General features: G+C 40.3%; 1 protein-coding gene across 1 annotated transcript in view; it reads left to right on the forward strand.

Moving 5' to 3' along the window:
• LOC132885144 (copine-9-like) overlaps nucleotides 1-25,186 on the forward strand; it is a 246,495-nt gene that overhangs the window by 88,317 nt on the left and 132,992 nt on the right. The window contains exons 4-6 of the mRNA XM_060919485.1: nucleotides 2,505-2,608; nucleotides 16,400-16,439; nucleotides 16,624-16,626. Of these exons, the coding sequence (XP_060775468.1) occupies nucleotides 2,505-2,608; nucleotides 16,400-16,439; nucleotides 16,624-16,626 (147 nt within the window). The remainder of the gene's footprint in view (nucleotides 1-2,504; nucleotides 2,609-16,399; nucleotides 16,440-16,623; nucleotides 16,627-25,186) is intronic.

A 25,186-nucleotide genomic window follows, 5' to 3' on the forward strand; every position in this document is an offset into this window, starting at 1 on the left:
TATTATTAGCAATTTCAGTCAGCTTAATAGGCCAAACATTGTCTTTATTAAGCTAAAATGGAAGTAAACAGTACCGGATGGCATTAAAGCATATTGACAGTATTGCCTAGATTAAAGCTGGGTTTGTAATTTGGAGTTAGACTGTAAGGCACTGAGTTTGACTGATCATCTTTGAGGCTGTAGAAGGTTTAGGTGTTCCCAGGTACAGCAAGCGATCAATAGCACATCATTGCCTCTTAAAGAACAGGAAGCCAACTGTTTGATGGGAATAGGAGTTTGGGGCTTAAAGTTACCATGGTGACTTGAAGTAAGATAGAATGAAATGTTTTTAGCAACTCATGTTAGGGAATAAGAAATTTCTGAGACATTCTTTTACAATGTAAGGTGATGTGTATATATTGCTTTGTAAAATGTCCTAACCTCATTTCCAGAAAAGTTGGGATAGTTTCCAAAATGCAATAAAAACAAAAATCTGTGATTTGTTAATTCACTCGAACCTTTATTTAACTGACAAAAGGACAAAGAAAAGGTTTTCAATAGTTTTACTAACCAACTTACTTGTATTTTGTAAATATAAACAAAGTTAGAATTTGATGCCTGCAACACACTCAAAAAAAAAAGTTAGGACAGAGGCATTATTACCATCGTATTACATCACCTTTCCTTTAATAATATTTTTAATCATATGGGAATTGAAGATACTAATTGTTGCAGTTTTGCAATTGGAATTTTTGTCCATTCATACTTGATGCAACATTTCAGCTGCTCATCAGTCTGTGGTTGCTGTTGTCTGATTCTCCTCTCCATGATGCGCCATATATAATCAATAGGAGACAGATCTGGACCGGCAGCAGGCCAGTCAAGCACACGCACTCTGTGTCTATGAAGCCATGCTATTGTAGCCCGTGCAGAATGAGGCCTGGCATTATGCTGCTGAAATAAGCACGGACTTCCTGGGAAGAGACAATGCCTTGATATGTCTCTCTAAAATCCCAACATACGCCTCCGCATCAATGGTACCTTCACACACACACACACACACACACACACACACACACACACACACACACACACACACACACACACACAACTCATCCATGCCGTGTGCAATGATGAACCCCCATAGCATCACAGATGCTGGATTTTGCACCTTTTTCTGATAACACATTGGTTGATCATGTTCACCTTTGGCACTGAGAACTTGATGTCTGGTTTTCCTGAAAACAAGCTGAAATGTGTACTCACCTGACCACAGCACACATTTCCACTGTCTTTCGGTCCGTCTGAGATGAGTTCGGGCCCAGAGAAATCAGTGGTATTTCTGAATAGAATTGATGAATGGCTTGCTCTTTGCATAATACAGTTTCAGGTTGCATTTCTGGATGCAGCGGTGGACTGTGTTAAGTAGCAATGTTTTTTTTTTAAAGTACTCCTGAGCCCATGTGGCTATATTTGTCACATTAACATGGCAGTTTCTCAGGCAGTGCCACCTGAGGGCTTGAAGGTCACGCACATTCAACAGTGGTTTCTGACCTTGCCCTTTACACACTGAGATGTCTCTGAATTCCCTGAATCTATCCATCCATTATCCGTAACCGCTTATCCTGTGCAGGGTTGCAGGCAAGCTGGAGCCTATCCCAGCTGACTACGGGTGAGAGGCGGGGTACACCCTGGACAAGTCACCAGATCATCGCAGGGCTGACAGAGACAAACAACCATTCACACTCACATTCACACCTACGGTCAATTTAGAGTCACCAGTTAACCTAACCTGCATGTCTTTGGACTGTGGGGGAAACCGTAGCACCTGGAGGAAACCCACGCAGACACGGGGAGAACATGCAAACTCCACACAGAAAGGCCTCTGTCAGCCACTGGGCTCGAGCCCAGAACCTTCTTGCTGTTAGGCGACAGTGCTAACCACTACACCACCGTGCCGCCCACTCCCTGAATCTTTTCACAATATTATGAAATGTAGATTTTGAAAGACCTAAAATCTTTCACTGAGAAATGCTCTTTTTGAATTGACTAAAAATTCTCTCACTAATTTTGGCACAAAGGAGTGATCCATGACCCATTCTTGCTTGCAAAGACTGAGCCTTTGGTGCTGCTCCTTTTATACCCAGTCACGTTACCAATTAACCTGCTTATTATGGAATCTTCCAAAATGGTGTTATTTGAATATCCTATAAACTTTTCTGTCTCACTTTGCCTCTATCCCAACTTTTTTTTCAGTGTGTTGCAGGCATCAAGTTCTAACTTCGTTTATATTTACAAAATACAATGAAGTTGGTCAGTAAAACTATTGAAAATCTTTTCTTTGTACTTTTGTCAGTTAAATAAAAGTTCATGTGAATTAACAAATCACAGATTTTTGTTTTTATTGCATTTTGGAAACTATCCCAACTTTTCTGGAAATGAGGTTAGTACATATGATAGATGCCAAAATAAACAACGCACCCTAAGACTTTCTTTCTTATCCAATTCTTCTTCCTCTTTCTCAGTATGGCAGAACAGAGGTGATTGACAACACGCTGAACCCAGACTTTGTGCGGAAATTTGTTCTGGATTTCTTCTTTGAGGAGAAGCAGAATCTTCGATTTGATGTGTGAGTACAGATTTATGTCAAATCTGTATGTTAAGTCGTTTTGTACTGTACAGTAGTTTTGTATAATTGATACACAGTGAGAGTATGATGAATGAGCAAGTGGGTTTTCCGGGTGAGTTTTTAATCCAATATACTATTCTAAAAGACTCAGTTTGAAACAGCAGCTCCCCTCTCTTCTGATCTCTTTCCATCTCTTTGTCCATTCCACTCTCTGGACTTCCTGGAGAGGTGATCGATGTCCTCAGTGGGGGATTGGGGGAGTGCTCAGGGTAGATCAGGTGCAGTTTGTAGCAAACTCTCACTCAGATCATTCACATGGATCAGGACTTGACAGCCTTCCAAATTTACCCACAAACAGCATCTGACTGTATTGATGAACACAACATCCCCCTACTTTTCTGATCTCCTGTTATGCCTCTTCCAGGCTTCTCACATTATCTCTTTATGCTATCCCTCTCTCTTAGTACCTCTCTGTAATATTAATATACCTTATTTTATTCTGTGGCCTGTTTTATCTCCTCCATGTTGTAGCTGTATGTAGCGCTCCCTTTATCTTTCACTTTTCCCCTCCATAGTGAGAGTACTATTCCATTCTCACCACCACCTTCACTCTCTTTATTTCTCTCTTATAATAATCAATAGCAACTCCAACACAGCTTACTTGAGGGGAAAGGCACTGTTTATAGGCCATGTGAAAAGTAGTTTTTGTAAGAGGTAGAGTTAAAGATAAACTGTGCACATGGTGTGTGTTTAACCCTTTCATGCACAGTGTCCACACTTATGGACAGTCAGTTTAATGTAATGAAATATATTAATTTAACATATAATGTTAATTACGGGGAGGCACGGTGGTGTAGTGGTTAGCGCTGTCGCCTCACAGCAAGAAGGTCCGGGTTCGAGCCCCGTGGCCGGTGAGGGCCTTTCTGTGTGGAGTTTGCATGTTCTCCCCGTGTCCGCGTGGGTTTCCTCCGGGTGCTCCGGTTTCCCCCACAGTCCAAAGACATGCAAGTTAGGTTAACTGGTGGCTCTAAATTGACCGTAGGTGTGAATGTGAGTGTGAATGGTTGTTTGTCTCTATGTGTCGGCCCTGTGATGACTTGGCAACTTGTCCAGGGTGTACCCTGCCTCTCGCCCGTAGTCAGCTGGGATAGGCTCCAGCTTGCCCGCGACCCTGTAGAACAGGATAAAGCGGCTAGAGATAATGAGATGAGATGACATGACATTTTGGATTATCATTCCGACATTCATTCCTTAATATAAGTGATATTTAGAAATTTTTTTTAGTAAAATTTAATTTTAAGTAAAAAATCTGGATAAGTTTTTAAATTATTATAATGCATGAAATGATTCCGTTTCACATGATATGAACATTTGCAGTTGCTCCATGAGTTTATGTGTCATGGTTTGTTTGGAGGGATGCCCATATACCTGGCCCTCAGAAGAGGTCAGCGGAGAGCCGAGGTCTCCAGCCATCTGGATGTCAATAAACAGATGGAGCGTGGCATCATCTGTCTCTTTAACTATGTGCGTAGGGGGTCTAATGTGTGAGTGTGTGTGAAAAGAGAGAGAGCTTTAAGAGAAAGGGCGTCTGTAAGGTTTGTCACATGCAAAATATATGTTTTGACTATGGCACAGTCCTCATTACTATGATTTGTAGGATTTTGTTTAATTAAAAGAGGAAATAAAGTAAATACAATATATACTCGAAATAAATATTTGACTTCTTTTTCTGTTTTATTATTATAGTCAGTGATATTTTTTTTCCAGTGTAGCTAAAGTTTGTAATAAATTTACTGTAAATCAAGTCATGGCTGGTGGTGACTGTTGAGTCATTGTACTTGGTGAGCCCCCAAAGTGTAATGTTGACACTAAGCTCATCCCCACTGAAAATCATTAGCAGCTGAATTATTGATACCTCTTATGTTTACTGTGTCCTTGTCTAAAATATGCCAACAGTGTCAGAATCTTCATACTTCTATCTTTGTTGCTGAATGTCATTAACATCATATATTTCTTTTTTTTAAAATGCATGACCCTGTGTCCAGTTTACTATAATCTGATTCATTCTCTCTCTCTCTCTCTCTCTCTCTCTCTCTCTCTCTCTCTCTCTCTCTCTCATAAACACACACACACACACACACACACACACACACACACACACACACACACGCTCCAGATTTAGTCTCCCCCTTTGCTGTTATAACAGCCTCCACTCTTCTGAGACGGCTTTCCACTAAATTTTGGAGCATAGTTGGCATTCCAGTTCATCCCAAGTGTTCAGTGGAGTTGAGGTCAGGGCTCTGTCCAGGACACTCGAGTTCTTATACACCATCCTCGGCAAACCATGTCTTCATCAACCTTGCTTTGTGCACAGCGTCACTGTCATGCTGGAACATGTTTGGGCCCCTTAGTTCCAGTGAAATAAATTGTAATGGATACAGCATACAAAGACATCCTATACAATTGTGTGTTCTATTGTTCTATACAACTTTGTGGCAACAGTATGGGGAAGACCCACATATGGGTGTGATGGCCAGGTGTCCATATACTTTTGACCATGTAGTGTGCTGTTCCCTCTGAAAATACTGGAACAGCAAGGCTGATTCTTTTGCTTTTGTTGTACACTGAATACATTTATTTGTGTTAAACAACTTTGAGCCTGGCACGTTCTGTTTGAACCCATCCATTTTTCAACTGATCAAGGATATTGGAACATATGCCTGACAAGTGTTTCTTGGTGACCAGGTGTGCTCTGTTAGATTGATGATTATTTAAGCAATTAATAACTCTGAATATCTACTTTTGGTTTGAGTGCTGGGTTTCTTCTGTAAATACTGCATTTGTTGTTAAAAAAGGATAAACCAACATGAAGAACAGAGAACTGTCTTTAGGAGAAAAGCAACACATTTTGATGATGAAAAAACTCAATCGATTAGTGCCATTGCAGAAGTATTGGGCAGAACACTTTGGAATGTCCTGAAAAAGAAAGAAACCACTGATGTACTAAGAACCAGACATTGAACAGGCCAGCCAAGGAAAACAACAGCAGTTGATGACAAACACTGTGAGAGTTGCAAAGAAAAACCTCAAAACAGCAGTTAGGAAACATCACCAACAACCTCCACAGGGCAGGGGTGAATGTATCACAGTCCACCATTTGACGAAGACTTCTAGTTCTTTTCCGCCAATGCGGTGCCAACGCCGGCGCCTAATTTAGAACCAGTTCCATGCTTTTTGACCAAAAAAAGACTGGTGTCAGTGGCAAAAAGCTGGCACTGGCATGGCACCAGAAAATTGCTGGTCCTAAAGTTGGAATCACTGATGTCAATGGATATAGGAGAGGATTCCACAAGCAATTCACTGTCATTTTGAAAAAACCTGAGCAAACTCAGAAATTGATAAATGAAAGCAACCTTAAAATGCAAGATATGATGATTATAAAAGTAAATTTATAAAAAGCAAGCAAAACAGATGCATTTTGTCCAACATTTTTTCCCAAAATGTTACCCCATAACATTTCAATGGAAATGACCCCTACTTCCACTATGTAACATTTGGTTCTCAAACTTGTGGAAATGCGGGCCGGTTCTCAAAAGGCACTGTAGCAGAATTGGCTCCACACCAGCATCGTCGTGGTGGAAAAGAGCTATTCAAGAGCAGAAATATAGAGGCCAGACCACAAGAGCCATAAAAGTTCTGGAACCAAGATTAACCTTTAGCAAAGTGATGGAAATGCCAATGTGTGAAGAAAGAAAGAAACAGCTCATGATCCAAAACATTCAAGCTTATCACTTATGCATGGTGAAGGTTTACATGACTGCTTCTGGTACAGGCTCACTAATCTTTACTGATGATGTAAGGGATATGCAACTGAATATTAAATGTTATTTACTTAGTTTACTTAAAAAATTTCTGTTCCTGTTTTGCGGCCATAAATATTGGGTGGTCCGCAACCATAAATGCCATGTTCTAAGTTTTTTTTTTTTTTTTAACACATCTACCGTAGATGTAAGTATCAGGAAATGAAAGCTGACATTCTGATCCATCAGCTCCTATTCATCTTTTGATCTCAAACCCAATTGTCCCCCAAACCCAATACTTTCCAAGGGGACTGTATACTTAAATGATTTATTGTGATGTTAGAATTCTGATACAACGCCAGTTCCAAAAAAGTTGGGAGGCTGTGTAAAACATAAATAAAACCAGAATGCAAAGATTTGCAAATCCTATTTGACTTATATTCAATTGAATAGAATACAAAAACAAGTATTTAATGTTCAAACTGAAACTTTTTTTTTGTAAATATACACTTATTCTGAATTTGCAGTGCTCAGAAGAGACAAATATTTTCTTAAAAAATCATTTACAACCTCATCATATAGTGAGTGGTTTCCGGAGAGGACTTTTTGACAGACAAAGGATACTGTTGGAGGCACTTGGTTTACAAAAAAAATCTAACTTCCACTTAAATATCTTAATATTATGGGGGCATCGTGGCTCAGGTGGATAAAGCGCCATAGCATAAATCCGGGACCTGGGTTTGATTCCGACCCGAGGTCATTTCCTGATCCCTCCCCGTTTCTCTCTCTCCCACTCATTTCCTGTCTCTACACTGTCCTATCCAATAAAGGTGAAAAAAAGCCCCCCAAAAAATCTAAAAAAAAAAAAAAAACATCTTAATATTATGAATGAAAGTATATGTCCCAAATCGCGAGTTGGCCTAGTGGTTAGTGTGTCCACCTCTCAATTGGGAGATCACAAGTTTACATGGTCGGGTCATACCAAAGACCATCATAAAAATGGTACCTACTGCCGTCTGGCAAGGCACGCTGCAATACAGATGCGAGTGGGGAGTCAAACTCTCGTGGCTACCAGAGGACTAGCCCCCCACTGTAACCCTAGCTATGTACAGTAATAGGTGAGAGGCCGAGGGTTACGGAAACGGAGATCAGCACCACATGGCGTGGGAAGGACTTTGATGATTTTGATACATCCCAAACTAAAACCTAGTTAGTGCTAAAAAATACGATTCTGAATTTAACCAGTAAAATGTAAGTGTAATAATTAAAGTAGAATTAAATGAAATGACCACAAGGTCAAAACTGAGCCTACATTTGACTCTTACGAACATATTTATAAGAACTTATAAGAAACATTAGTGCTGTAGGTAGAGCTGGAGTGTTCCTGAAGAATAAGGTACCGGTATAAGAAACTCCAGTATATATACACACTGGACCTAGTTGCAGGAGTTACTTGGTATTATTCAAAAAGACAGCCATGATTGTGAAACAGTCCATACATCAATACACATATTTGAGTGTCTCCTTAATACAGGCTGCAAATGTTCAGTATACATGTGGGTATACAGTATATATGAATTATTGGATGTTGGAGGTGTATGCTACTGAGACCAAACAGAAAATGAGAAATTTGACAGGTTTAGGTCCCCCTGACCTCAGGAGCAGCAATTACAGTATTCATATTTGATTCACCATAGTTATGATGCATGTGTGCGCACACACACACACACACACACACACACACACACACACACACACACACACACACCATTTAAATTGCCATTTTAAGAGCCTGGTGATAAATGAAAAGTGTGTGTATGTGTATATGCATGTGTGTCAGCTTTACTTAAAGCCAGTTTGTAAGAGCTGTTTAGTGAAATGATGCTACATTCCTTAGCCCATTTATTCTTCTGCAAAATAAATTTGTAACCAGTGCTAAAGTATGTCAAATTTAACACAGTAAATCTAACATACCAGTTCATATTGGCAGATGTAGATGAAAAAGTATTGCCTGGTCAAACAGAACATAACTGGTGAAAAGATATTATTGCATGGCATTTACTGAGGTTATTCTTAGCAACTTGTCTATTTCTGTAAGCATGAACAGACATTTCAGGTATGCCATTATCAGTCACTTAATTGCTATTCACATGCATGGCTTGCTTGCTGAGATTTGCATAGATTAATGTGCGTTTTTACAGAGAAGACATGGTAAATAAACAGAAATATGCATGAAATGTATTCAGATCAATCTAATAAGGTGAAGGGGGGAAAAAAAACAATCTGCAACTCCTGAATTTCTCTGGTGCACATTTTCAGCTAAAGAAATGTTAGATTGTTTTTTGTTAATTACCCTAAATGCTGTTAAGAGTTATTTTGAATGTGGTATTATGTGTATGATATACTTTGTTAGTAATAGCTGCATATGAAGTGTGCTTAAAGTTCATTTGTGCATCTCATTCCTTCTTGGTTTTGTATGTGGGAGAAAGTATCTTGGTAGCATAGTCTTGCATTTAATATGCCTTGCCATTTCCATATAATAACTAATATTCAGATACTTGCAGGATACTATAGACACTGCCCATCATGATTCTCTTTGAAATATTTCATTTTTATCCCCCGCTGACCGAAAGGCCTGAAGGGGGATTATGTCGTGGTGATTTCCGTCTTTTCGTCCGTCCGTCCGTCTGTCTTGGGAAGGGAGCTCACCTTCTGAAATCAACTCCTTTCACAATTTTTGGAGGCATTTCACGAGACTTGGCAGGATTCTTTGTTATATGTCGGTAATACGCATATTGTAATTTCATTAAATTTGGCTACATTGTACCAGAGTTACAGCCCTCGATTAACAAAATTATACTTTGACAATTTCATGAAGGTGTGCTTGCCTTCTGACATCAACTCCTCTCACAATTTTTGGACAAATTTCTCAAAACTTGTCAAAATGCCTTGTTATATGACGGTAATACGTACATTGCAATTTAATTTCATTTGTGAAATTTTTCCAAGAGTTTTGACCCTTGATTAAATAACTTGTACTTGGATAATTTCATGAGGGTGTACGTTCTTCTGAAATCAACTCCTCTCACAATTTGTGGAGGAATTTCAGCAAACTTAACAAAAGGCTTTGTTATATGACAGTTATACACATATTGAAATTTCGTTTAATTTGGGCAAATTTTACCAGAGTTATACCCTTGATTATTAAAAAACTTGTACTTTGGCAATTTCATCAAGGCGCGCTTGCTTTCTGAAATCAACTTCCTTCACAATTTTTATCCCCCGCTGGCTGAAAGGCCGGAAAGGGGGATTATGTTGTGGCGATGTCCGTCCGTCTGTCTGTCTGTCCCAAGAAGGGTGCTCACCTTCTGAAATCAACTCCTCTGACAATTTTTGGAGGAATTTCACGAAACTTTGACAGGATTCTTTGTTATATGTTGGTAATACGCATATTGCAATTTCGTTCGGTTCAATCGCATTTTACCAGAGTTATGGCATCGTTGCCAGTGGGGGATATTGTGCTCTCAGAGCACTCTTGTAGTAAATAGTAGTGATCACTTATTGTTACTGTACACTACAGTTCATAATGGAGTATTAATGATTAGTAGATATATTGTATTATCCATTGTGGCAAGTCAAGAGGCATTTGATTGACACAGACACTTTATTATTATTATTATTATTATTATTATTATTATTATTATCACAGTTCGTACTTTCCCTCATATAAATTAACTATTTCACACATTTTGAATGAATTCACATTTGTTCTACTATTTATAATGAACACTCATCCCTATTGATCTCTCTCTCAACTGGAATTATTCTTCTCACTTTCTTCCAAAGGTCACATCAAAGCAATATTTCAGTCTTCCAATCAGGCTTGTGGAGATAAGGAGCTATCTAACACTGTAGCTGCAATAACAGGTCAGAGAGGAAGGGAGACAGTCACATCTTTTAAGAATATGAAGCACTGACTCCATGCTGAGAGAACACCAGGTCTAATAATAGCCAATGCACTGACAAAGAGATGAGAGATGTTTAGAAAAATGGCTTTCTTATCATTTGGATTAAAGAAACTGCATGAAGAACCATTACTATTTCCATAAATAAAGTAAAAAAAGGAATTGCAAAAGTAACTGTAAAGCAATATCTCGTGCTTTTGTAACAGTGCTTTAAATTAGAATGGAGAAACACTACTTGTCACATGCTGTACCTTATTTAAAGTGATTATTCACCCATGTACAACAGGACATTTTAATGGAAGCATTTTGCCAGAGTTGCAGTGCTCATCTCTGCTATATTGTTCCTCATTGTATGGAAATGTGCACCACTACATTTTTTGAAGTTACTTTCGCACGCTTGTGCAGTAAAATCTCATCTCAGCAGTGCTCGTAGGTCTGCACACTGTGCCATAATTTCATTCTGATACAGGCACACATCAGTAAACCACTCATTGGCTGAATAGAAGTGTTGTTAAGGTGAAGATTGAAAAAAGGAAGGAGGTGGAGAAACAGTAAAAGGAATGAGAAGGAAATAAAGGACCAGATGAAAATAGGCAGTGTAGCTGGTGTAGTATCACAGGGTTGACACTTTAGTTAGAGTTCAAGGTCTTGAATCAAACAGAAAAAGTGAGTAGAACTGTTGAATATTCATGCTTTCTTTTCGTACGAACAAGTGAACCTCCACTTGCACATTGAACATGCCAGTCCAGTCCTTTACAATCTCTGTAGGTTTCAGGAAGTACTGTATCAGTGATATGGCGTACCTCTTCGCCATCCATCATGGCCCCTGGAGATCTAGAGCTGTCACACTACTCACTGCATCTCAGCTTAGTGGAGCTTTCACATGTCCATCAGAAACAGCCAGACCACAGAAACAAAAACACAGACAGAAAGACAGGGTGAATTTAAATGCAGGAAAACATCTTGGTACCAGGAGAAGCTTCTCTTTCCTAAAACAGATTAAGGGTCTGCATGCACATGTTTACATTCACTGAAAGAAAGCACAACTTTATTTGTCACACACTTGTGAAATTTCCTCTCTGCATTTCAGATGGGTATCTGAAACAGTGAACACACATATGCAATAAGCACACACACCCAGAGCAGTGGGCAGTCATGCTAACAGCACCCAGGGAGCAGTCAGGGATCAGGTACCTTGCTCAAGGCTGCCCCACGTCAACCTATCTGCACGTCTTTGGATTGTGGGGGAAACCAGAGCACCCGGAGGAAACCCACGCAGACACGGGAAGAACATGCAAACTCCACACAGAAAGGCCCTCGCCAGCCGCTGGGTTCGAACCCAGAACCTTCTTGCTGTGAGGCGACCGTGCTAACCACTACACCACCGTGCCACCCAGAATCAGGACAGATCAGAGTAAACGATCAGTGTAATTAAGAGTAAATGGCGAGTAAGAACAGAATAGACATAATATAGATATTTAGGGAGTGCCTAAAAGCAGAGCTCCCGATGAGTGTATAAGCAAAATGTTTGCAAGGGCACAAAAATATGAACCATCTAATTGTGTCGTGTACTGTATTTCACATCAATAAATTGCTGCGTTGTCTTGTGACAGTGATATCAATAATGAGATACACATCACAGTTACAAATGCATACAGCTCTGGAAAAAATTTAGAGCCCACTTCAATTTTTTTCATAAATCAGCATCTCTGTGTATGACAGCCATTTCATTCTGGTGTCTGTGCTGGAATTCCAACACAAGCACACCTCATTTTACTTAATGAGGTTCTGATGAGGTGATCATCCATCCATCCATTCATTATCTGTAGCCGCTTATCCTGTTCTACAGGGTCTCAGGCAAGCTGGAGCCTATCCCAGCTGACTATGGGTGAGAGGCGGGGTACACCCTGGACAAGTTGCCAGGTCATCACAGGGCTGAGGTGATCATCTGAACCAAATCTTATTTAACAAGAAAAAGTATAAAAATCACTGCTGTGGTCATCACTATTCTCTTTCAATAGGGCCAGTTTGGATGGCAAAACCAGTGCTAGTAGTACCTTAAATTTACTTGGAATGCAAAAAAAGTGTATTCATCATGCCAAAAGAGTTAAAAAGAAAAGTTTTTAGTGAAAAAAGAAGGGTTCAATTCCAGCTTTACTGGCAGAGGAATACAGTGGGCATCAGGTTGCTTCCATTCTAAAAATTTCCAAGACAGCATGTCATAAGAACAAGTTCAAGCAGCAGACATTGAACACAACAAAGTTACAGACTTTCCACTGACCAGGATGATCATCAACTCCTTCGAATGTCACTCAACAATCATAGGATGATATCAAATGACCTACAAAAAGAATGGTAAATGGCAGCCAGGGTTAAGTGCTCAGCAAGGACGGTTTGAAACAGGCTCCTTCAGGCAGGGTTGAAGTCATGCAAAGCTAGAAAAAAGCCCTTCATCAATGAGAAGCAAAGAAGAGCCAGACTGAGGTTTGCTAAAGACCATAACTATTGGACTGTAGTGGATTGGAGTAAGGTAATCTTCTCTGATGAGTCCAATTTTCAGCTTTTCCCATCACCTGATCATTTAATGGTTAGACAGGGACCTGGAGAGGCCTACAAGCACCCATTGTAAACATTGGTGGAGGATTAATGGTGCTCTGGGGTGCTTTGACAAGGCTGGAATGGGGCAGATTTTTTGTTTATGAAAGACACATGAATTAAGCCATGTACAAGGTTATCCTAGAAGAAAACTTGCTTCCTTCTGCTTTGACAGTGTTCCCTCACTCTGAGGATTGGGTTTTCCAGCAGGATAATGCTCCATACCACACAGCCAGGTCAATCAAGGTGTGGATGAAGGACCACAAATTCAAGACCCTGTCATGGCCAGCCTGATCTCCAGACCTGAACCCCATTGGAAGCCTCTGGAATGTGATCAAGAGGAAGATGGATTGTCAAAAGCCATCAAACAAAGCTGAGCTGATTGAATTTTTGTGCCAGGAGTGGCATAAAGTCACCCAAGAGCAGCGTGAAAGACTGGTGGAGAGCATGCCAAGACACATGAAAGCTGTGATTAAATGTCAGGGTTATTCCACCAAATATTGATTCTTGAACTCATCTTAAGTTCAAACATTAGTATTGTGTTGTTGAAAATTGAACATGATCTTGATTTCTATGCATTATTCAAGGTCTGAAAAAACTTCATCTTTTTAATTATTTTGACCAGTTGTCATTTTCTGCAATTAAATGCTCTAAGTGACAATATTTTATATGGAGTTTGGGGGAAATGTTGTCAGTAGTTTATGGAGTAAACCAAAAATGTTCATGCTCCTCAAACTCATCTCATTATCTCTAGTCGCTTTATCCTGTTCTACATACAGGGTCGCAGGCAAGCTGGAGCCTATCCCAGCTGACTACAGGCGAAAGGCGGGGTACACCCTGGACAAGTCACCAGGTCATCCACGTAGACAACCATTCACACTCACAGTCAATTTAGAGTCATCAGTTAACCTAACCTGCATGTCTTTGAACTGTGGGGGAAACCGGAGCACCCGGAGGAAACCTACATGGACAACATGCAAACTCAGCACAGAAAGGCCCTCGCCGGCCACGGGGCTCGAACCCGGACCTTCTTGCTGTGAGGCGACAACGCTAACCACTACACTACCATGCTGCCCGCTCCTCAAACTCATACCTATAAATAGTAAAACCAGAGAAACTGATCACTTTGCAGTGGTCTCTTAATTTTTTCCAGAGCTGCATTTATTCCTTTCTTTGACACCACATGCCATGCACCAGAAACAACACCATGACATTTATTATGGTGTGACTCTGCTGAGTGCCTGGTGGACATCAGTGAACCAGCGCTTTCACTTTACATCATTACTATATGGTTACGATTGAATATTATCGGACATAAGAGCTTCTCAATATCTCCACAGTAGTTTTAGATAATCTAAAACTAAGGAAAGATGCTCATAATTGTTGTTGAACTGTACAATAATTATATTTACACGAGTGTGAAGAGTAAGAAATCATTCAGGTAAATAAGCATACAATGCAAAGATACGTTGCCCGCTATGAAAAAAACAGTAGGATAAAAACCTTCAGAGAAAAAACCTACTGGACAATATACTCCTCGACTGAATGCAGCATATGAGCTCTGAGGATTAAAGCTGCAATCTTGATATTTCAAACTTGATATGCGCATCTGTTCCTGATCAGAGCGCTATCACAGCTGGCGCTTGTAAGGACTCTCAGTAACATACAGACTTTGCGAAATATACACTGTGTACCCTGTGTCTAATGTTACCAAGCTTTGTATTTTTATTTATCCCCCGCCCAAATGAAGTTTGGTGGGGGATATAGAAACGGGTTCCATCCGTCCATCTGTCCGTCCATCTGTCCGGCTGTCTGTCCATCCGGTCACGTTTTCGTTTCTGGGCCATATCTTTAAAACTACTGAAGATATTTTCATGAAACTTTGTATACATATCAAGCAACATGTGAACTGGTGCCTTTTGCTATTTTTGATTTTTGAAAAAAAGTATTTTTCAAATTTTTACATAAAAAATAGATTTGACTTAGTTTTGAAAAGCAATGTTTGTTTCTGGAGCATATATCCAAAAGTATTAATGATGCGGATTTGAAACTTGGTATACACGTTAACAAGGTGATGTAGATGTGCCTTTTCATACTAAGAAATTTGAGAAATTTTTATTTTTCATGTTTCCATGAAAACAATTTCAGACTTAGTCTCTCAGGTTAGTCTTAGGGGTAGGTTTTGTTTCCGGAGCAGAACTTGAAAACTATGAGTGGTATGGTCTTGAAAGTTGGTATATGTGTTGATTCAGTAATGTATATGTGCCTTTTGATACTAAGAAATGTGACAAACTTTAATTTTTAGCTCACCTGGACCAAAGGTCCGGTGGGCTTATGCCATGGGCTGCTGAGGTCCACGTAAAGAGGTAGGGTTAGTTTCCTGCAACAGAACTTGAAAAATGTAACACATAATATCTTGAAACTTGGTATATAGTTGGTTTATAGGGCGGGGGATATAGATGACTCTGTCTTCTTTTTCCTGGTTTGAGTCACATTTGTGTTCTTGGATTTTATTCCTTCGTCTTTCCCTCTGATATCCTGTCTGTGCCTCGCTTGACCATTGCCTATTTTTCAACTCTGACTTCGTCTGACGTTTTGGAACTGTTTGCTTGCGTGCTTATAAATAAACTCTTTCTGCACTTACATCCATCTATCACCTAAATACATGACACCAACAAGCTAGTGGACTAATAAAACCATTTTAATTAATTCTATATGAAACTGTCATGAACATTTCCCGTAAAACGTGTTAGTAAATAATCCCACGTTATTTTTGAAAAAGGAAGTTAAAAATAAGTGCTGGATAAAAACCCATCTAGGTTATGTAAATAAAGATAAAAATTTTGTTTTCCGGTGGTCAAGTGTTTATGAGATACATTGCCTTGTACTTACGATGAGGTTCCCTGTGGTGGTACACAAACGTCGTATGGTCACAAAAGCCATCGAAAATCACATTGATGCATTTCCATATTCTATTAAGTATGGAGCTTCACTCTGTGTGCTTCGTGTGATGGGAGCTCCGCTATGAGAAATGAAGGAAAGATGATTCACTCTTTCTAAGTTGATTTAAAAATAATCTGAAAGTCTCAATGTCAGATCATAAGGGTTCCCTCGTGTAGCCTGTGCCCTGGAGGAAAATGGAGTATGTTCAGAGAAAAGCGATGAGTGTAATCTGTGAGCATATTTCAATCTCCCTGAACATGGCACACATTCCAGTGGGTCATTTTATTCCTCTGCTGTAATTACTGCTGATGAAATATAAACTAAAGTAAACCAAATTATTACCTTTTTTTTAGAACAATGTTTAGTAGTGTTATATATATAAACAATATTTTTCAGTGTCTTCATGTACCCACATTTTTTTCTTCAGTTTTATGTCTGTCTTCCTCCTTTATTCTGATTTTTTTTTATTATTTTATCCTATGTTCCAGGTACAATGTGGACACAAGAAGTTCAAACATCTCAAAACATGTAAGCTCATTTCTTCTTACTTTGATATTATCTTTGATTCAATATCTTTTTGAGTTTAGTAAAACAACAAGGTGTAAACATTGTTCTTTCTGACAGCTGACCTTGTGATTTACTTTTCTGTCCCACATATTTATTTGATATCTTTCTTTCTTTTATTTGTTTTTTGCCTTTCGTGGATGAGCAGAAAGTGAGTAGTCATACAAAAACAGCTACATTGGTGTATGCTCTTAATCAAAGCAAGAGTACATAAATAACATGACACTCCTGGGATTTCCATTTCTGAACACAAAGATAATTAGCCTAAGAAATTCGTTAAAGCTGTCATCTGAAATGATGACAAATCAGCCAAGTAAATATGAACATGGCTGAAATTATTAGTGTGTAGGGGATAAGTGGTGAAAGCTCTGTTAAAATCACTTTCATGGCCTAATGTAGCTAAACCTGCTACATTTGAGCAGAAACTCCTGTACGAAATTGACTTTTACAGTGTTTCTTCATGAAAAGGTGCACTTTCATAAACAGTACAGGTGTTAATATAACAGTTTTTTATGTTTACACAGTGCTTCATTAATGCTTACTGTAATGTAAATGTCCATGAGAACAAACTACATATATAACTATATATTATACGAACATGAGTGTTTTACTGGGAAACACACCGCTTGTATTTTTCATATGAGCCACAACCGTCCATCCATCCACCCATCATCCGTAACCGCTTATCCTGTACACGGTCACAGGCAAGCTGGAGCCTATCCCAGCTGACTATGGGCAAGAGGCAGGGTACACCCTGGACAAGTCGCCAGGTCATCGCAGGGCTGATGCATAAGAGACAAACAACCATTCACACCTATGGTCAATTTAGAGCCACCAATTAGCCTAACCTGCATGTCTTTGGACTGTGGGGGAAACCAGAGCACCCGGAGGAGAACATGCAAACTCCACACTGAAAGGCCCCCATCGGCCACTGGGCTCAAACCCAGGACCTTCTTGTTGTGAGGCGAAAGTGCTAACCACTACACCACCGTGCTGCCAGCCACACCCTTGACATACACTGCAATAAATGATATCTTAGCAAGTTACAATATCTTGAATATAGTTGAAACTATCTAGCATTTCCTATAAGAATAATACAAGACACCAACTCTGAGATTATTAAAACTAGTTCTAGATTGTAACCAACTTATTCCAAGATGTATGGTCAAGTAAAATTATCTCTCCATGCAGCAAGATAATTTCACTAGTATTAAGTAATTTTCTCCTCAAATCCAATTTTCAATTTTTTGCAGTGTATTTAAATAATATTGGCTGGCGTTGAGTGGGATATCAGATATATTCCATTCAGCTAGCATGATACTGAATGAGTCAAAAATAATGCCGCTTTTCCACTACAAACGCGGCTGAGTCGGGCTGAGCCATGCCGTGCTGAGTCGGGCTGAGCGGGGCTGTTGGAGTTGCATTTCGACTACAACCGCGCTGAACCGTGCTGGCTGGAAGTGGGTGGACACATTGGGTGGAGTTAGCGAAAGTGGGTGGACGTCAGGTGATGTTGTTAAGCAGCGCAAACAGTGACATCAGTGATCTTTTAAGCGGTAGTCTCACGACCCGAATAGTAAACAATAAACATGGAGGACATGGAGTCGTTAGTGTTGCTGGTCTTGGTGCTGTGGCTTGTTGTCACCGACAACGCGGACAGATACTGGCAAGAGCGTATAGATGAGGCGAGGCGCATAAGGCTTCAGAAATTCTCGTAATTCGTAATTCTCCTTCTTCCGGGTTTACGGTGTTTACAGATCCCAGCGCGCTCGCGGGGCGTGTGTGGGCATGTGAGGACACTCCTCCTCACCAATCAGTGCACAGGGGAGTGTCTGCTCACGCCCCCAGCCTCACTCGGCATGGTTTGGCTCGCTTCAGCCCCACTCCAAAACCGTGCGAGTTTTAGGGGCTAAGCAGGGCTGAAGCGAGCTGAGTCGTGCTGGTTTTTGGTAGTCGAAACACGAGCCATGTTGGGCTGAAGTGAGCTGAAGCGAGCTGAAGTGAGCTGAAAAAGGGTAGTGGAAAAGGGCCATAAGTTCAAAATCATACTAGCTGAATGGAATATGTACCACGAACAAAGCCAGCCAATATTATTATTACTATTATACATACACACTCTCTTTTCCAGGTTTTCGATGTCCATTGGTATGTTTTTCTCTGGTGAACAGAGAGAAATCATCAGGGCCTTCTAGGCCTTCAGAGAAGGCCCAAACATATCAGCATTTCAAATGCTATATTTGATTTCTTTCCTTCTTTAATTGCTTTCATTCTTTCATAATTTCATTATAATTATTCTCTTCTAATTTGGCCTCATTTACTATCAAATTTGCTTCAGAAATGAAAGGGTTACTGTCCTGAAAACATTAAAATAGAGTTATCCAATGAGATTTTTTTTGTTTGTTGTCTTTCAGCTGAGAAGAGTTTAGAGCTGGCTCACTCATTGGTTAGGACTTCATTGCCGGGACAGAAGGCCATGGCAGTGCATGTTTATGTAGGAATTGACAGATAAATTAACCAATCAGATTTTGGTTTTTAGCAGGAAGGACTATAGATCACCCTCGGCCTTCCCGAAGGCCAGCGCGAGCTTAACCATGAGTCAGCGCAGCAGTGCAGTCACCTTCCAGCCAGTGTAGCATTCATCAGTAGTGTTAGCGAATGCTAATTAAGCAGTCAAGCCAGTGCTACCAACAGCAAGTAGCACAGGAACTAAGATTTCTGTCTCCAGACTCTTCTTCCACGCACGCTCGCCACAGTATTTTTCACTTATATTTAAGTATTCATTTTCCTGTGTAATTTACTGAGTTACTTTTAAAATCAACATCAATAACCACACACAACGGAGCAACCTGGTAGCCTGCTGCTAATCCCTTACAAAATCCTTTGCCCTGTTGCTTTTTTGGTGTATCTGGCTAAGTTTTGGCTGAGCTGATAGTAACGGTTTGCCACTGCTTGTAAATATGCATGAAGAATATATAATGAGGTTTTGATAGCCTTTCAGGTGTTCAACACATCTTTCTCTTCCCCAGTGAACAAAACTGATTCTGTGCATGCGCAGCAGAAAAGTTTCTCATTGGATATTCACATCAGCGCCGACGTGTGACGTCATGTTGTCTTGACAACATGCAATATCGTAAACCATATTCAACAGTCATTCTCCATTGGGTAGAGTGACGTAATACACGTAGGATAAGCGATATGCTAACAATTGCATGCTATCAAACCAAATGAAGGAAACCCGCTAGAAGGGAATAGATTAAATGTTTTTATTCCATTGAAAAAGTGTCCTGTATGTATAATAATGCCCGATATTTCACTCTGATGATGTCACTCCCAGTGTTTTCCCGCTGACTGGACGTGCATTGTCAAAATGGCGAACCGGCTCAAAATTAAAATTATTTTGGTTAACTTGCGTATTTTTTTGTGGATGTGTCCATATAATATAAAGAACATTACATGGTGGTGTGAAGATATAAAGTTTATCTTCTCGTGTTGAAAATATTTTCACTTGTTTGCTTCACTCACTCATGATTATATACATTCACCACTCAAAGATAAACTTCATATATTCATGCAACATCCTCTATATAACATGAAACAGAATGCATAAACTCACCTTCCACTTTATTCGGAACACCAGTACACCTGCACATTCATGCAGTTCTCTAATCAGTCAGTTATGTGGCAGCAGCATCAATGCAAAAAATCATGCAGATGCAGGGCAAGCGCTTCAGTCAGTGTTCACATCAAACATCCAAATGAAGACATGGGGGAAGCCATGGCCTAATGGTTAGAGAAGCAGCTTTGGGACCTTACGGTTGTTAGTCCGATTCCATGGACCACCAGGAATGGCTGAAATGCCTTTGAGCATGGCACCTGCTCCCCACGCTGCTCTGGGTATGTTGTATCTTGCTATGCATAAGAGCATCTGCTAAATGCCTGTAATGTAATGTAGTGTGAAAACTGTGACTTTGATAGTAGCATGGATATTAGTGCCAGATGGGATATTTATGTATTTCAGAAACTGCTGAGGAACTCTCTCCTGGGAATTTGACACACAACAGTCTCTAGAGTTTACAAAAAAAACAACAACAAAAAATAACCCCCAAAAAACCAACAAAACCCCATTCTGTAAGCAGATAGTCCACAGGCTGAAACACCTTCTTGATGAGAGAGATCGCAGGTGAATGACCAGGCCTGAGTTTCCCAAAAGCATCGTAGCACAAAGATCATTGTTAAATGGTGGAGCGAGCAACACAATGAATGCTCTATCCTAGTGAAGATGCTCTTAGTGTTAAAAGGCTTTTGGGAAACCCACCACAGATTGGTCTGAGCTGACAGGCGGTCTATAGTAACTCAAATAAGCACTCTTTACAGCTGTGGGGAGCAGAAAAGTATCACGGAACATATAACACATCAAACCTTGATGTGGATGAGCTTTTTGATAGGAAAGGAAAATGGCCAGATTGCTCAAGCCACTAAGAAAGATTTCATAACTCAAATAATCACTCTTTACAACCATGGTGAGCAGAAAAGCATTTCAGCTTGCACAAAGCATCAAACCCAGATGGGTGGATGCTTGAACACAGTTTGTTAGGTATGCCCAGTGTCCAGGGCCGCTGACAGCTTTGGCTGGGCCCGGGACAAAATGCTCTGAATGGGCCCCCCCCCCGGGCCAACCCACACACACACCCACCTCTCTTATCCCAGTCTCTACTCACTCCAACCCTTAAATGACAGATATTCAAAAACCATTCAACCGGTCAACAACCATTTCATTTTAGCATTTCAACATTTTTACAGTTTTAACATTTTAACAAAAAAAAAAAAGCCCAGAACCAGCAACCTCACACACATTGTGATCCTGTGAAGTAATCCCCAATTTCACTGAATCTTTGCCCCCTGTACTGTAACGGAATAAGCGGTTACTGTTATTTTGTATCCTTTAACCGAACGCCATTAAATGTATTCCGTTACGCCCCAAGCCTGCATGCAACAGCCCCCGCAATGCCTTCCTAAACTCGTGGATAGTCTACTATAATCATGCGATTGGGGTGCTCTTGAAGGAGCAGCGATGTACGGGGGATTTCGGGCAGGGCTGGGGGCGAACATAGTATACTGTGCGTGCGTACTGTCCAGTGTGAAAAGCAGAGAAGAACACACCGCTCGAGAAACGGCGGGATATGATTGCGGGCTAATGTGAATTCTTAGCTTCAATCAGATATATGAAACACAATGTTATTAAGCCGTTGTGGTTATGAAATGATTCAATGCCCTGTGTGTTTGATATGGTGTTCAGTGTGACTTGCTCTCCCCTCGTTTGTAACATGAATTGCGTGCCGCGCGTGCCTTGGTTGGGGTTACTTTACGGGGCTGGAAAAAGTTGGCTGTGTCTTACCTGGCTCAGCTGCCCCACTGCCTTTGCTAGTACCTGCTGCATCATCCGAATCTTTTTTAAAATATTTATGCAGTGAGCCCCTGAGTCTCTTGGTTTCTTCCTCTCTTTTTCTCTTTTCTTTTCTTTTCTGTGCTCCTGACTTGTGCATGTTGGCAAATGGCACGCACGCTGATTGTCGAAGCGCTATGATCGAACGATGTCGGTTTTTTCCCCTTAATCAAAGAGTCAGACCAAACCATTTTTGCATTAGGGGTGGTAGGGGGTTCTTGACGCCTTTTTCAAAGACAATAAAGGCAAAAGATCTAGAAATCATTTATTGAATGCAAATATAGCACATTTCTCCCCCAAATCAACACATTTTGAAATGAAATAAAATAATTTAATCGCAACTTCATGAGAGCCCAGTTCTGGGCCCTCCCCATTCCTGGGCCCGGGACAATATACCCGTTTGTCCCCCCCTGTCGGCGGGCCTGCCAGTGTCACCTGAATAAGTAGAAACAGTATATATTTTGTGCTGAGTGCAAGCAGGGACTCCAGCAAAACTAATTATGACAGCATAACTAACAGGGGAGAGCCAGATTTTAGTCCCTTATACCACAGCATTTTGCCAGCAATTATAATGTTTAAATAATAAATGATACCTCATGCACATGTAACAGCTATAAACAACTGTTCTTGTATTTTTTCCTCTCTCTTGAAGTTAATAATACTAAAAGCTTATTTTATATAGAAACTAGAAGGCTCAGAGTTCTCTGTCCTGAAGACTTTCCTGTGGTAGAAAACGTACTAAATGTAAAAAATAAAAAATTATTTAAAAAAAGCTGATATTTGAGACCGTTTCCATAAATGTTAAATAAACATCTCCCTGTGAATGAGTTGTTACTATAGAAATGATAATGTTATGAGAAGGAACACAACTGTAAACTACAGCTGGCACTATTGTCAGAGTCATGCTGTTATAGAACGTTAATCAACATCTTCAGGCTGATCAGATTCAAGAATAAAGATGTTTCACATGCCTTACAAAATAATCAAAAAGATATGGATGACGGAACATCTATGCAGACATGCACTGAGGAAAGCATATAGAAGATTGAATGCAATCCATCCCCTGCGATGACCTGGTGACTTGTCCAGGGTGTACCCCGCCTCTCACCCATAGTCAGCTGGGATAGGTTCCAGCTTGCCTGCAAACCTGTACAGGATAAGTGGCTACAGATAATGGATGGATGGAGTGCAATACATCTAGAAGCTGACTGCTTGTAACATTAGGAGAATGGTACATTATTTAACTGGGTGAAATACATTTTATATACAGGTTATCATGATGCCGTTCTCTAGAGTCTACATTGCCATAATTTCCCTTTTTAACCTTTTCCCTGTTTTGCTTCTTCGTACAGCACCATGCAAAAGCCTTAGGCACCTTAATGTTTTTAAATACAAATTTGTTTGTTTGTTTTACGACTTCTGCATTATTGAGTCAGTAAAAAAAAAAAGATTTCCAAACATTTTCAACAAAAAATTAAATGTTACATAAAAATTCGGTATGTCACTGAAGAAAGTAACCTATTACATAATGCACCACTTTTCAGACCAAAAACATAATGAAGTCTCTCAGGGATTATCTGCAAAAACAGAAGCTTGTATGACAGTCACAGTCTCCAGAAGAACTGTGGCAGATTTTCTCTAAGATACTCAGAAAAAACTTAACAGCTAATTTACTTTAAAAAAAAAAAACACACACACACACACAAAGTGTATCTGACAGTACTGAAGCATTTTTTAAAAAGCAAAGGGTTGTCACATCAAATACTGACTTTGTTTAATTTATTAGTATTAATGTTTTCTGTTCTTTATATGAGTTTTTTTATGTAGAAATGTTTAATTTTTGGGCGGCATGGTGGTGCTGTGGTGTTCACTGACACCTCACAGCAAGAAGGGTCTTGGTTCAGACCTCACGGCTGACTGGGGGGCCTTATGGTATTGAGTTTGTATCTCACTGTATGAGTATGTTCTCCCCGTGCCTGTCTGGGTTTCCTCTGGGTGCTCCAGTTTCCTCCCAAAGACATGCAGTTTAGGTTAACCGGCTACTCTAAATTTCCCGTAAGTGTGAATGGTTGTTCATCGGTGTTCTATGGTGTACCCTGCCTCTCGCACAAAGGCAGCTGGGATTGGCTCCAGCTCACCTGTGACCCTCAGGGACGAATTCGGCCCAAGAATCTGACAGATGCACATTTGCAGAAATATTTTCACAAATTTTACCAGATCGTTAGGGATTTTCACAGGGGCATAGAGCACACAGAGCCCGTTCCTAAGAGGGCAGCCACGGCCCGCTACGACTGTGGCTCGGCCCGCTTTTCACCCCCGAAGTCCCATGTGAGCATGGCTCGCTGAAAACTTTAATATGAGCCCTGGCTCCAGCCACACGTGCAATGCAGAGATTTAAAAATTTATAACTCGGTCACTGAAAGTCCTAGCCCCGCCAAACTTTACAGGCTCCTCCTTCTCCCTGAGACCTTTCGAAACAGCCCAGGCATGGTCCGTTACGACTGCAGCTCAGCCCGTTATTCACAGCGAATTTCGATTTTCGACCTCTTTCTGGGGCATGTTATTGCTTTGACCTACAACCCCGATTCCATAAAAGTTGGGACAAAGTACAAATTGTAAATAAAAACGGAATGCAATAATTTACAAATCTCAAAAACAGATATTGTATTCACAATAGAACATAGACAACATACCAAATGTCGAAAGTGAGACATTTTGAAATTTCATGCCAAATATTGGCTCATTTGAAATTTCATGACAGCAACACATCTCAAAAAAGTTGGGACAGGGGCAATAAGAGGCTGGAAAAGTTAAAGGTACAAAAAAGGAACAGCTGGAGGACCAAATTGCAACTCATTAGGTCAATTGGCAATAGGTCATTAACATGACTAGGTATAAAAAGAGCATCTTGGAGTGGCAGCGGCTCTCAGAAGTAAAGATGGGAAGAGGATCACCAATCCCCCTAATTCTGCGCCGACAAATAGTGGAGCAATATCAGAAAGGAGTTCGACAGTGTAAAATTGCAAAGAGTTTGAACATATCATCATCTGCAGTGCATAATATCATCAAAAGATTCAGAGAATCTGGAAGATCCATGTGCATCGGTCAGAAATATATGTGCACCACTTGGTGTTCATATATTTCTGACCGATGCACATGCATCGGTCTGGATCCGTCCCTGACTCTGGTGGATAAGCAGCATAGATAATGGATGGATGTTTAATTTTCATTATTTTTGAAGGTATCTTTGCTTTACAGCATTTCTTTG

Source organism: Neoarius graeffei, chromosome 4 (assembly GCF_027579695.1).
Source record: "Neoarius graeffei isolate fNeoGra1 chromosome 4, fNeoGra1.pri, whole genome shotgun sequence".
Classification (NCBI taxonomy): domain Eukaryota; kingdom Metazoa; phylum Chordata; class Actinopteri; order Siluriformes; family Ariidae; genus Neoarius; species Neoarius graeffei.